We start from the raw sequence: 12966 nt of genomic DNA on the forward strand, positions 1-12966 counted from the left end.
CAATTCTATTCCATTGATCTACCTGTCTATCACAGTACCAGTACCATACAGTTTTTAACCACAATTGCTCTGTAGTACAGCTTGAGGTCAGGTATGGTGATTCCAGCAGAGGTTCTTTTATTGTTGAGAATAGTTTTTGCTATCCTAGATTTTGCAAATTGCCCTTTCTAACTCTGTGAAGAATTGAGTTGGAATTTTGATGGGGATTGCATTGAATCTGTAGATTGCTTTTGGCAAGATAGACAACTTTACTATATTAATCCTGCCAATCCACGAGCATGGGAAATCTTTCCATCTTCTGAGATCTTCTTCGATTTCTTTCTTCTGAGACTTGGTAACCCAATCACAAAAGAACACACATGATATGCACTCACTGAAAAATGGATATTAGCCCAGAAGCTCAGAATACCCAAGATATAATTTGCAAAACACATGAAATTCAAGAAGGAAGACCAAAGTGTGGATACTTCAATCCTTCTTATAAGGGGGAACAAAATACCCATGGAAGGAGTTACAGAGACAAAGTTTGGAGCAGAGGTGGAAGGAATGACCATCCAGAGACTGCCCCACCTGGTGATCCATCCCATAAACAACCACCAAACTCAGACACTATTGCAGATGCCAACAAGAGCTTGCTGACAGGAGCCTGATATAGCTGTCTCCTAAGAGGCTCTGCCAGTGCTTGACTAATATAGAAGTGAATGCTCACAGTCATCCTCTGGATGGAGCACAGGGTCCCCAATGAAGGAGCTAGAGAAAGTACCCAAGGAGCTGAGGGGATTTGCAGCCCCATAGGAGGAACAACAATATGAACTCACCAGTAACCCCAGAGCTCCCTGGTACTAAACCACAAATCAAAGAAAACACATGGTGGGACTCGTGGCTCTAGCAGCATATGTAGCTAAGGATGGCCTAGTCAGTCATCAATGGGAAGAGAGGCCCTTGGTCCTGTGAAGATTCTATGCCCCAGTATAGGGGAATACTAGGGCCAGGAAGCAGGAGTGGGTGGGTTGGGGAGCAGGGGGAGGGGGGGAGAGAATAGGGGATTTTCAGAGGGGAAACTAGGAAAGGGGATAACAGTTGAAATGTAAATAAAGAAAATATCTAATTAAAAAAAAAAAGGGTTATGTGGGGAAGATGGTAGTGTTGTGGTAGATCTGCCCAATCTAGGCACACAGCTTGTATTCATATTAATTGAGTTGTGTTTTCATTGCCCTGGCATTTTTGGGATGGAGATTTACGGCAACAGTTGTGTCTGTAAAATGCCGTTTCCTTGAAGTTATACATCACTTCTGGCTCTTGAAATCTTTCTATCCCCTCTTCCACTAAGATTCCTGAGCCTTGAGTGGAGATGTGATAAAGACATCCTGTTTAGAGCTGAGCATTCCAAGTTTCACTCTTGGAATGTTGTACAGCTGTGGGGCTCTGTGTTTACTATTATCTACTACAAAAAGAAGCTTCTTCTCTGTTAAGGGCTGAGTGGTGCACTCATCTATGGGTATAACAGTATCTCATTAGGAGCCTTTTAATTGCTATGTTCATTTAGGAGAATAACAACAGTAAGTTTCCCCTAAGACCTGAGACCTGTCTATTCTCAGGTTCTTGGCCTCATTAACAGTATTAAGTATGAGTTCCATCTTATGGAGCAGGTCTTAAATCTAACCACTTAGAAGTGGTTAGTTATTTCCATAATATTTGTGCTACTATTTCACCAGTGGGCATATCTTGCAAGAAAGTTATTATTGTAGTTTGCTAGTTGAGACGTGATTACTTTTTTCTTTCAGTAATGTGCATAGTACCTTCTAGCACTATGAATGTCAGCCAGTAGGGATGAAGTTTCAAACTGAAAACAAGGTAGATATTTCCATATTCTTTACATGTAGAGGTTCAATTACTATTTTAATAAATTAATTTTGGTGATCTTTTTAAAAAAAAACACTTAAAATACTAAGTGCAGAGACCTACGACTGGCCAAGGTATAGAGAATAAGAAGTTGCATTCTCAGCCCTAAAGGAAAATGTATCATACCCCTCCATACAAATTTCAGAGATCATTTCAGAAGAGGGTGTGTGGGGGTGAAAGTGCTCAAAGAAGTAGCTGACCACAAGGAAGTATCATCAGGATATACCAAGGTCATAGCAGTTGTCAGTGCATGCAGAAAACCTGTACAAGCCTGAGCCAGATCCAATTTCAGCTTGGAGAAGAGGGTGAGGTATACAATTCTACTACTCCTAGCCACAGAGCAATTGGCAACATAGCTGCTGGGAAAGGAAGGGTAGGTTTTTATAAAAAAAGAGTGCAGCCTTTGGTAAGTCAGCTAAGCACCAGTGGAAGAACATACATCCAATAACATTTTGGGCAGCACAAAGTTGTTTTGAAGAATTTTTACATTGTTTTTTTGTTTTGTTTTTTTGTTTGTTTGTTTGTAGCATTATTGTAACAAAGATGAGAGGATAGGGAGAGATGGATCTGGGAAGAGTTAGGGTGCTGAATATGATCTAAGCACATATGAAACCAAAACTCTCAAAGAACTTACTAAAATTAAAATATTAATATTAAAAATCATCCTGACAATATTTAATTGCTTTCTATAATCCAATGCAAATAATTTCAATTTAGGTTTTTGGCACCATGGTTATGTTGTTATTTCCAATTCTCAGATAAGTCAACAGATAAGCAAATAGATGGCAGGACTAACAGAGGAGTTACCTTCCCACATGTTTCCAGGGCCCTGTGTGTGCATAGAGATGAGAGAACTAAAACAGAATTCTTTTTATACATGTGTGATTACTATATTCTTGACTCTTGCTTCAAGGTCACAGCCAATTGGTTCATTTACATTCACTTACCACCAACCGAATGTCCTTTATCTCCCCAATTCCAACATTGATTTTCTTTTTCTCATTTACAGGTAGCCGGATATTTAGAAGGTAATACTTATGAGCCACTGACCCAATTTCCATGAAAGGAAGGACATCACAATTATAATAACGACCTTCATGCTCTGGGGTCTGGAAAAAGATTAGATGGTTTGAGGAAGATTACTATTTCTAAAAGACTGAATGCATTTATCTGGATTAAGCTCATATCAGAAACTTTTAAAATGCTGATGTGTCAAGGTGTACATTAAAGGCACAGATCTACAAGGCATACTGAAATCCTAGTGTCCACTGATCTACTCAACAAAGCTGGAGGGAGTGAAAGGGGAGTAGGTGGAATCAGCCCCATTTGAGGTAAAACCGAAAAGTTTTTAGGTAAATAGCAGATATCTTCTATGTCCTTTGACACCTTCCTCAGACCTAGAATCAACATTAGAGCTTTATATCAGACTCTAGTCTACTATGGTTTAGGAAACTTTTGTGTCCAGATGGAAAACCCTTGATGAAGTCCATCACAATCTAGGTGATGGCTAATTATTTTCACAGTGAAATATTAGAAGCTAAAATTATCTTCCTTTTATTGATATTAAAAAATCATCAGTACACTGGGACTGGAGAAATGGCTCAACAGTTAAGAGCATTTGCTGCTTTTCCAGATGACTCAGATTACATTCTCAGTAAATCCATATAGTAGCTGAAAACTGACTATAACTTGAGTTCCAAGGTGCCTTATTCTGGACTCCATGGGTTACATGCATGTGGTATACTTATATACATACAGGAAAAATATTTTTACACATCAAATAAGATTGTCTTTAAAAATAAAAAAGGAAAGAAGCTGTACAAAGTGGCTTGTACAGTGGGATTCATTTACTGAAGATACTCATTAAGAATTTTCTGTACCTATCCTGAACTTCCTAACAACCCAAGAGGAAAGTTGGCAGGAGACAGCTGAAATTTTAACTACATAGAAATTTAGCCCACTTCCTAGAAAAGCCTCTTGAACTTCCTAACAATTTATGAATGACTATATGGTAGTAGGGAACTAAATTCTGCTATACTACTCAAGGCATCCTGTATGTGGGTGGTGGTTTGGTGAACATGGTATATAATAGCATGAACTATTATAATAGTAGTCAGGGAGTACTTTCTCCTGATACATAGATGAAAGTCTGCCATTAATATAGTATCTATTATGCAAAACAACTTGATGTATCCTGAATAAATGAATAGCAGTGAGTTATTTCTCATTCTTAGTTCTGAACTGTTTCATGTGACAGTCATAACTTGTCAAATTAGAGAAAAATATGAATTATATAATCCAGTGAGAAGATGAGCAGGAGTCTATAGTCTGGTGAAACAAAGATTCTGTATCTTATATAATGGTGGCAGGACTTCTTTAATGAACAGTTAGGACTTAAGAGTACAGTGAACACACCTCTGTATTGGAGACAAAAGACTCTTGTAGACTAGGTGGAATAAAACTGGTAAACAAACAGTTCATGCACTTCTAGTTTCTTCTTCCTTTCCTTGCCTAGTCAGACATTACTAGTTAGGCAGTAATCTTCCTATTTCAGGCAGACATCAGTACTGAGTCATAAAAACATATCTTTTAAGGAGTGAAGGCACTTGTCAGATGCTACCAGTTGATTAAGGGTATCAAATAAGATTTTGAAATTAAAATAATTCTGTGTAAATAGTTTTGATTCTTTCTCCAATTATGGGTGTATATTGGATGATTCTTCCTATATAAATGGTCTTTTTGCCCCCAAGCTCCTTTTTATCCTCCTTTATTTACAAATAGGTCTAGAAATAAAAATCTTTAGGAATCATTGAACATAAACTATAAAGTGTCTACCAGGATTAGTGTCAAATTCACCATATATAGTTAAGTACTGAAGGGTTTGCTTGTGTGCATGCTTCCTTCTTTCCTCCAACACTCCTTCCCTCCTTTATTCTTTCCTTTTTAAAGTATGTATTAATTTGTATTTATATGTGTTGAGCATTTTGCCCCTATAAATGTATGTGTACCACATATGTACCATGTTTGAGGTTTTCTTTTTAAATTTCTGCCTCTACCAGTATTTACAGCACTTATTTTCTCCCTCTCTCTCTGTCTCCCACCTGTCTTCCCTTTCTCCCTTCCCTTCCTCTCACCCTCCCTATCCTTCCCTAGCTCTAGCATAAAACTGTCTAATTAGGGCAAATTACAGCAGGTAGCGACTTGACTTTACTTATTTATTTTTTGAATTCACAATCCACTAGAGACTAAAGAGTTTTAAAGCAATTTCTCATTTAATCTTCAGAATCAAGATTAAACTTTATCATAATCAAAATGTATAGATTTGATGATTCATTTTCTTCAAACCTTACAAGGTTTAATCCCTTTCCAAAAGGATATAGACACATCCTAAAGATAATTAAGTGCCTGTAATTGAGAAGCAGTTGTAGGCAGCACCTCCACACACACACACGTCCCAATGTGAAAGAAAAGTGAAAAATGACTTCTCTTTATGAGGAAAAAATTGTCTATATCCAACCAGGCTTTCCTCTGAAAGATGCAATAAGCTTGCATCACATATAGAGAGAACATTTCCTTAATTTCACAAAAATAAATCTGAAATGTTAATTATTTATCTTCCTATTTCCCCTACTTTATAGATCTGTATCATTTTTACCTATAAATTACCTTCAAGTGCCCGTCTGAAAATCTTCAAGGCTGTATATGAGAGAGCTCTATATTTAGACTGTCAGTAAAGAAAGGGCCTGGAGTAGGGCTTTTTAAGCTTTGTTCATTCTAAGAGGATTAGTTCAAAGTGTACTAAAATAAAGTCTTTGGTCCTGTCTTCTATGATATGATTCAGCAGTTATTATGTTTTGGATTTCTCTCAATACTAATGTTGAAATTTAGTTGTTAATCATGATTAAGTTAGGAGTATTCTGCTCTAATGAAATAATTAGTACTATCATTATGGAGATGGGTTAGTTATCAAAAGAGTATGGCTTTCCTATGTGAAGCCCGTTTTCATTCCATCTTCTCTCCAATGGGGTTTGATTGCCCTCCTGTCCATGTTTTAGTGTAGTACAAAAGACCTAAACAAATTCCAGTGTCACGCTTGTAGACTGTTAGCCTCTACAAGTATGAACCAAATAAACTTCTGTTATTTACAATTTATTTATACATCATCAGAAAACAGTGGGTTTTATGTGTGGCTTGGGAATCTATATTTCTCATAAGCTTGCAATTCATACTAACGTCCTTGGTCCTCAGACCACATTTGAATAGTGAAAGAAAACCGACTGCAACAGATACTTTCATGTTGGGACCTAGTTTGTCTAGGTTACAGTGGACACTTTTTGTTCAGGTGGTCCACCTTGGTAACATTGCATTTCACTCACAAACATGTCTCAGAGACAATGTTAAATTATAAAGCCACAGTACATGTTCATTGGTTCCTCTGGCTCTTACTAAAAACAAACAAACAAAACACAAAACAAAAACCAACCAACCAACCAACCAACCAATGAAAAAAAATACCCAAGGTTATTATACATACATCTTTTCATTTTTCAGAAGAAATAAAGAATAGAGAAATTATAAAAAATGACTGTGATCACAGAGTTAGTGACAGAGCCTGGAATTGAGGCCACATATGTTTTATTCCAAAACATGCTTTTAATTTACATTAAAAATATAAGACTACTTATGCTGGCCATGGTATTCAAAGGCTTCCATCTGCTATTCTCATTGTTAATTCTTCCTTTACACTTACAGGCAAAAGTAAAGTTTTAATAGGTCAGTGTTAGAAGGATCAAATTTGTCTGATCCTATACAAGTCCTTCAAGAGCAGCTAAGATAAAGACAACAGATCAGAAAAAGTATAATCAAAACTTTTTTCAGTGGAAAGTCTAGCCTTTCCTTCACTTTAAAAAAAGAATCAAGGAAGAAAAATAATGAAAAAAGAAAATAAAAAATTCTGTCCCTGATGGGACATCAAGTCACTTGATTGGTAGTACTCCATGCCAAGAATCCAACACTGTCAACTCAGCAATAAAGGTGCCCTACCTTGGGGGATGTAAAAGTACATTTGAGTTTACGTGGTACTCTTTCATGGGCCATTTCAGTCCATTCAGAAAACATATCATCACGGTAACCCAGGGAAACATCCATGGAAATTTCTGCATTTTCTCCTGCAAGAGAAAACATGGACAATTCTGAAATGATTTGGAGAAAGGTAATTTGGAAACATTCCAAAATTTTCACAGGCCATGACATGAAATCCAAGAAAACAAATGAGATGTTATTATCAAACTTAAAGATTGAAGTCATAGGACTAAAGTCTAATAGAGATGTTAGATCTCCTTCCATAGCCTATCCTTTGCAGTCAAGAACTTCCATTCAAACCCTACTAGAGATAAGGACTCAAGCAGCTCAGATGCTCAGAATCTGAATCATGATTGGAACTTACCTTCCTATAACTTGAATCACTGGTCTAAAATATGCTTTTAAAAACCACATAGAAGTTGCCATATCACTTATTTCTACAAAAAGTGCCTTAGATACTTGATTATCATAATTCCTTTGCTTGTTTGTTTGTTTATTTTTCCTCTTACCACTCTGTTTTAGTTTGAAAATGGTTTGACAAGATATTCCAAGAGGTTTTGCCTTCAATGGAGCAATGTTTAAATAGTAAAAGCTTTAAGAGGTGGGGTTTAGTGGATTTTGATTAGATTACTGTGCTTTCTATCCTCAAGAATGAATTAATAAGGGCTGGTGAGATGGCTCAGTGGGTAAGAGCACCCGACTGCTCTTCCGAAGGTCCAGAGTTCAAATCCCAGCAACCACATGGTGGCTCACAACCATCCGTAATGAGATCTGGCGCCCTCTTCTGGAGTGTCTGAAGACAGCTACAGTGTACTTGCATATAATAAATAAATAAATCTTTAAAAAAAAAAGAATGAATTAATAAAAGAGAATCATTTTCTATAAGAATAGTTTATCATAAAAAATAGTCTGACCTTATTTCAATCTCTTGTTTCCTGTCTCACAGTGTGATTGCTCCCTTTTAAACATACTCCTATTGTGATGATATTCAACATGTTGTTATGTGCATAGGAGGCCATTACGAGAGACTGAACAGATAGAACCATTTTATCATGGCTTGTTTACTACCCAAAGTATATATTAAATAAACTTTTTTCTCCACTTGTAATAGTAGCAGAAAAATAACTAAGATATAACACTTCTGGATATACTCTTATCTGAAAGTATCCCTCATAAAACTGTACCCAAAAGGGTCTCACTTATAAGATAAACTATTTCTCTGAAATTAAAAATTTCTTCTTTATATTGTGACAAAAGTCATTTCTTTAAAAGCAAAGACTTAATCATTGAGAGTGATTATAGGTAGATGTACATACACTTCCACATCAACAGAGACTATGGTAGGACTAATTTACCACTTCCCAATAAAAAGATTAGATAAAAAAATTTTATCTATCAATTTTTGAGTGTTTTATACTATGGTGAGAAGGCTCACAAATAGATAGTTTTAATGAAGTAAAAAATAAGGAAATTAAGTGCAATCCTACATTTGAAAAATGAATAGAGGACCAGCCACCACTGGTTGGAATCAATTCTAGGTAAAATACTAGCCATAAGTCCTAACTTTACTGATTTGTAAAGTAAAATATGACTAACAGAGGTCAGGTTAGTGGAAGAACCACATACTACATAGTTTGTGGCACAAACCTAATAAATCTTTGCTAAACACATAAGTTACTAGGGATATAAATAACTTTCTTTCTTTTTTTTTTTTATATTTTTATTACATATTTTCCTCAATTACATTTCCAATACTATCCCAAAAGTCCCCCATAGTGCCCCCCACTTCCCTACCCACCCATTCCCATTCTTTTGGCCCTGGCATTCCCCTATATTGGGGCATATAAAGTTTGCAAGTCCAATGGGCCTCTCTTTCCATTGATGGCTGACTAGGCCATCTTTCGATACATATGCAGCTAGAGACAAGAGCTCCGGGGTTCTAGTTAGTACATCATGTTGTTCCAACAATAGGGTTGCAGATCCCTTTAGCTCCTTGGGTACTTACTCTAGCTTCTCCATTGGGAGCCCTGTGATACATCCAATAGCTGACTGTGAACATCCACTCCTGTGTTTGCTAGGCCCCAGCATCGTCTCACAAGAGACAGCTATATTTGGGTCCTTTCAGCAAAATCTTGCTAGTGTATGCAATGGTGTCAGCGTTTAGAAGTTGATTATGGGATGGATCCCTGGATACGGCAGTCTCTAAATGGTCCATCCTTTCATCACCGCTACGAACTTTGTCTCTGTAACTCCTTCCCTGGGTGTTTTGTTCCCAATTCTGAGAAGGTGCACAGTGTCCACACTTTGGTCTTCATTCTTCTTGAGTTTCATGCGTTTAGCAAATTGTATCTTAAATCTTGGGTATCCTAAGTTTTGGGCTAATATCCACTTATCAGTGAATACATATTGTGTGAGTTCTTTTGTGATTGTGTTACTTCACTCAAGATGATGCCCTCCAGGTCCATCCATTTGGCTAGGAATTTCATAAATTCATTCTTTTTAATAGCTGAGTAGTACTCCATTGTGTAAATGTACCATAATTTCTGTATCCATTCCTCTGTTGAGGGACATCTGGGTTCTTTCCAGCTTCTGGCTATTATAAATAGGGCTGCTATGAACATAGTGGAACATGTGTCCTTTTTACCGGTTGGGACATCTTCTGGATATATGCCCAGGAGAGGTATTGCTGGATCCTCCGGTAGTACTATGTCCAATTTTCTGAGGAACCGCCAGACTGATTTCCAGAGTGGTTGTACAAGCTTGCAATCCCACCAACAATGGAGGAGTGTTCCTCTTTCTCCACATCCTCGCCAGCATCTGCTGTCACCTGAATTTTTGATCTTAGCCATTCTGACTGGTGTGAGGTGGAATCTCAGGGTTGTTTTGATTTGCATTTCCCTGATGATTAAGGATGTTGAACATTTTTTCAGGTGTTTCTCTGCCATTCGGTATTCCTCAGGCGAGAATTCTTTGTTCAGTTCTGAGCCCCATTTTTTAATGGGGTTATTTGACTTTCTGGAGTCCACCTTCTTGAGTTCTTTATATATATTGGATATTAGTCCCTTATCTGATTTAGGATAGGTGAAGATCCTTTCCCAATCTGTTGGTGGTTTTTTTGTCTTATTGATGGTGTCTTTAGCCTTGCAGAAGCTTTGTAGTTTCATGAGGTCCCACTTGTCAATTCTCGATCTTACAGCACAAGCCATTACTGTTCTATTCAGGAATTTTTCCCCTGTGCCCATATCTTCAAGGCTTTTCCCCACTTTCTCCTCTATAAGTTTCAGTGTCTCTGGTTTTATGTGAAGTTCCTTGATCCACTTAGACTTGACCTTAGTACAAGGAGATAGGAATGGATCGATTCGCATTCTTCTACATGTTAACAACCAGTTGTGCCAGCACCATTTGTTGAAAATGCTGTCTTTCTTCCACTGGATGTTTTTAGCTCCCTTGTCGAAGATCAAGTGACCGTAGGTGTGTGGGTTCATTTCTGGGTCTTCAATTCTATTCCATTGGTCTATTTGTCTGTCACTATACCAGTACCATGCAGTTTTTATCACAATTGCTCTGTAGTAGAGCTTTAGGTCCGGCATGGTGATTCCACCAGAGGTTCTTTTATCCTTGAGAAGAGTTTTTGCTATCCTAGGTTTTTTGTTATTCCAGATGAATTTGCAGATTGCACTTTCTAATTCGTTGAAGAATTGATTTGGAATTTTGATGGGGATTGCATTGAATCTGTAGATTGCTTTTGGCAAGATAGCCATTTTTACAATGTTGATCCTGCCAATCCATGAGCATGGGAGATCTTTCCATCTTCTGAGATCTTCTATAATTTCTTTCTTCAGAGACTTGAAGTTTTTATTATACAGATCTTTCACTTCCTTAGTTAGAGTCACGCCAAGATATTTTATATTATTTGTGACTATTGAGAAGGGTGTTGTTTCCCTAATTTCTTTCTCAGCCTGTTTATTCTTTGTGTAGAGAAAGGCCATTGATTTGTTTGAGTTAATTTTATATCCAGCTACTTCACCGAAGCTGTTTATCAGGCTTAGGAGTTCTCTGGTGGAATTTTTAGGGTCACTTATATATACTATCATATCATCTGCAAAAAGTGATATTTTGACTTCATCTTTTCCAATTTGTATCCCTTTGATCTCCTTTTGTTGTCGAATTGCTCTGGCTAGGACTTCAAGTACAATGTTGAATAGGTATGGAGAAAGTGGACAGCCTTGTCTAGTCCCTGATTTTAGAGGGATTGCTTCAAGCTTCTGACCATTTACTTTGATGTTGGCTACTGGTTTGCTGTAGATTGCTTTTATCATGTTTAGGTATGGGCCTTGAATTCCTGATCTTTCCAAGACTTTTATCATGAATGGGTGTTGGATCTTGTCAAATGCTTTTTCCGCATCTAACGAGATGACCATGTGGTTTTTGTCTTTGAGTTTGTTTATATACTGGATTACGTTGATGGATTTCCGTATATTGAACCATCCCTGCATCCCTGGGATGAAACCTACTTGGTCAGGATGGATGATTGTTTTGATGTGTTCTTGGATTCGGTTAGCAAGAATTTTATTGAGGATTTTTGCATCAATATTCATAAGGGATATTGGTCTGAAGTTTTCTATCTTTGTTGGGTCTTTTTGTGGTTTAGGTATCAGAGTAATTGTGGCTTCATAGAATGAGTTGGGTAGAGTACCTTCTGTTTCTATTTTGTGGAATAGTTTGTGAAGAACTGGGATTAGATCTTCTTTGAAGGTCTGATAGAACTCTGCACTAAACCCATCTGGTCCTGGGCTTTTTTTAGTTGGGAGACTATTAATGACTGCTTCTATTTCTTTGGGGGATATAGGGCTGTTTAGATCATTAACCTGATCTTGATTCAACTTTGGTACCTGGTATCTGTCTAGGAACTTCTCCATTTCATCCAGGTTCTCCAGTTTTGTTGAGTATAGCCTTTGGTAGAAGGATCTGATGGTGTTTTGGATGTCTTCAGGATCTGTTGTTATGTCTCCTTTTTCATTTCTGATTTTGTTAATTAGGATGCTTTCCCTGTGCCCTCTAGTGAGTCTGGCTAAGGGTTTATCTATCTTGTTGATTTTCTCAAAGAACCAGCTCCTTGATTGGTTGATTCTTTGAATGGTTTTTCTTGTTTCCACTTGGTTGATTTCACCCCTGAGTTTGATTATTTCCTGCCGTCTACTCCTCTTGGGTGAATTTGCTTCCTTTTGTTCTAGTGCTTTTAGGTGTGTTGTCAAGCTGCTAATGTGTGCTCTTTCTAGTTTCCTTTTGGAGGCACTCAGAGCTATGAGTTTTCCTCTTAGAAATGCTTTCATTGCATCCCATAAGTTTGGGTATGTTGTGGCTTCATTTTCATTGAACTCTAAAAAGTCCTTAATTTCTTTCTTTATTCCTTCCTTGACCAAGGTATCATTGAGAAGAGTGTTGTTCAGTTTCCACGTGAAGGTTGGCTTTCTATTATTTATTTTGTTATTGAAGATCAGCCTTAGTCCATGGTGATCTGATAGGATGCATGGGACAATTTCAATGTTTTTGTATCTGTTGAGTCCTGTTTTGTGCCCAATTACGTGGTCAATTTTGGAGAAGGTACCATGAGGTGCTGAGAAGAAGGTGTATCCTTTTGTTTTAGGGTAAAATGTTCTGTAGATATCTGCCAGATCCATTTGATCCATAACTTCTGTTAGTTTCACTGTGTCCCTGTTTAGTTTCTGTTTCCATGATCTGTCCATTGGTGAAAGTGGTGTGTTGAAGTCTCCCACTATTATTGTATGAGGTGCAATGTGTGCTTTGAGATTTACTAAAGTTTCTTTAATGAATGAGGCTGCCTTTGTATTTGGAGCATAGATATTCAGGATTGATAGTTCCTCTTGGAGGATTTTACCTTTGATGAGTATGAAGTGCCCCTCCCTGTCTTTTTTGATGACTTTGGGTTGGAAGTCAATCTTATCTGATATTAGAATGGCT

The 12966-nt window shown here is 37.4% G+C and overlaps 1 protein-coding gene across 3 annotated transcripts in view; it reads right to left on the minus strand.

Annotated features, from left to right (window-relative positions):
* Wls (Wnt ligand secretion mediator) overlaps positions 1–12966 on the minus strand; it is a 113074-nt gene that overhangs the window by 32377 nt on the left and 67731 nt on the right. For all 3 annotated transcript variants that reach the window (XM_021158505.3, XM_021158504.3, XM_029475585.2), the window contains 2 exons: positions 6946–7070; positions 2850–3011 (listed from right to left, as the gene is read on the minus strand). In XM_021158505.3, the coding sequence (XP_021014164.1) occupies positions 2850–3011; positions 6946–7070 (287 nt within the window). The remainder of the gene's footprint in view (positions 1–2849; positions 3012–6945; positions 7071–12966) is intronic.

This window comes from Mus caroli, unplaced genomic scaffold, assembly GCF_978045245.1.
Source record: "Mus caroli unplaced genomic scaffold, Mus_caroli_1 scaffold_3, whole genome shotgun sequence".
In the NCBI taxonomy this organism is placed as follows: Eukaryota; Metazoa; Chordata; class Mammalia; order Rodentia; family Muridae; genus Mus; species Mus caroli.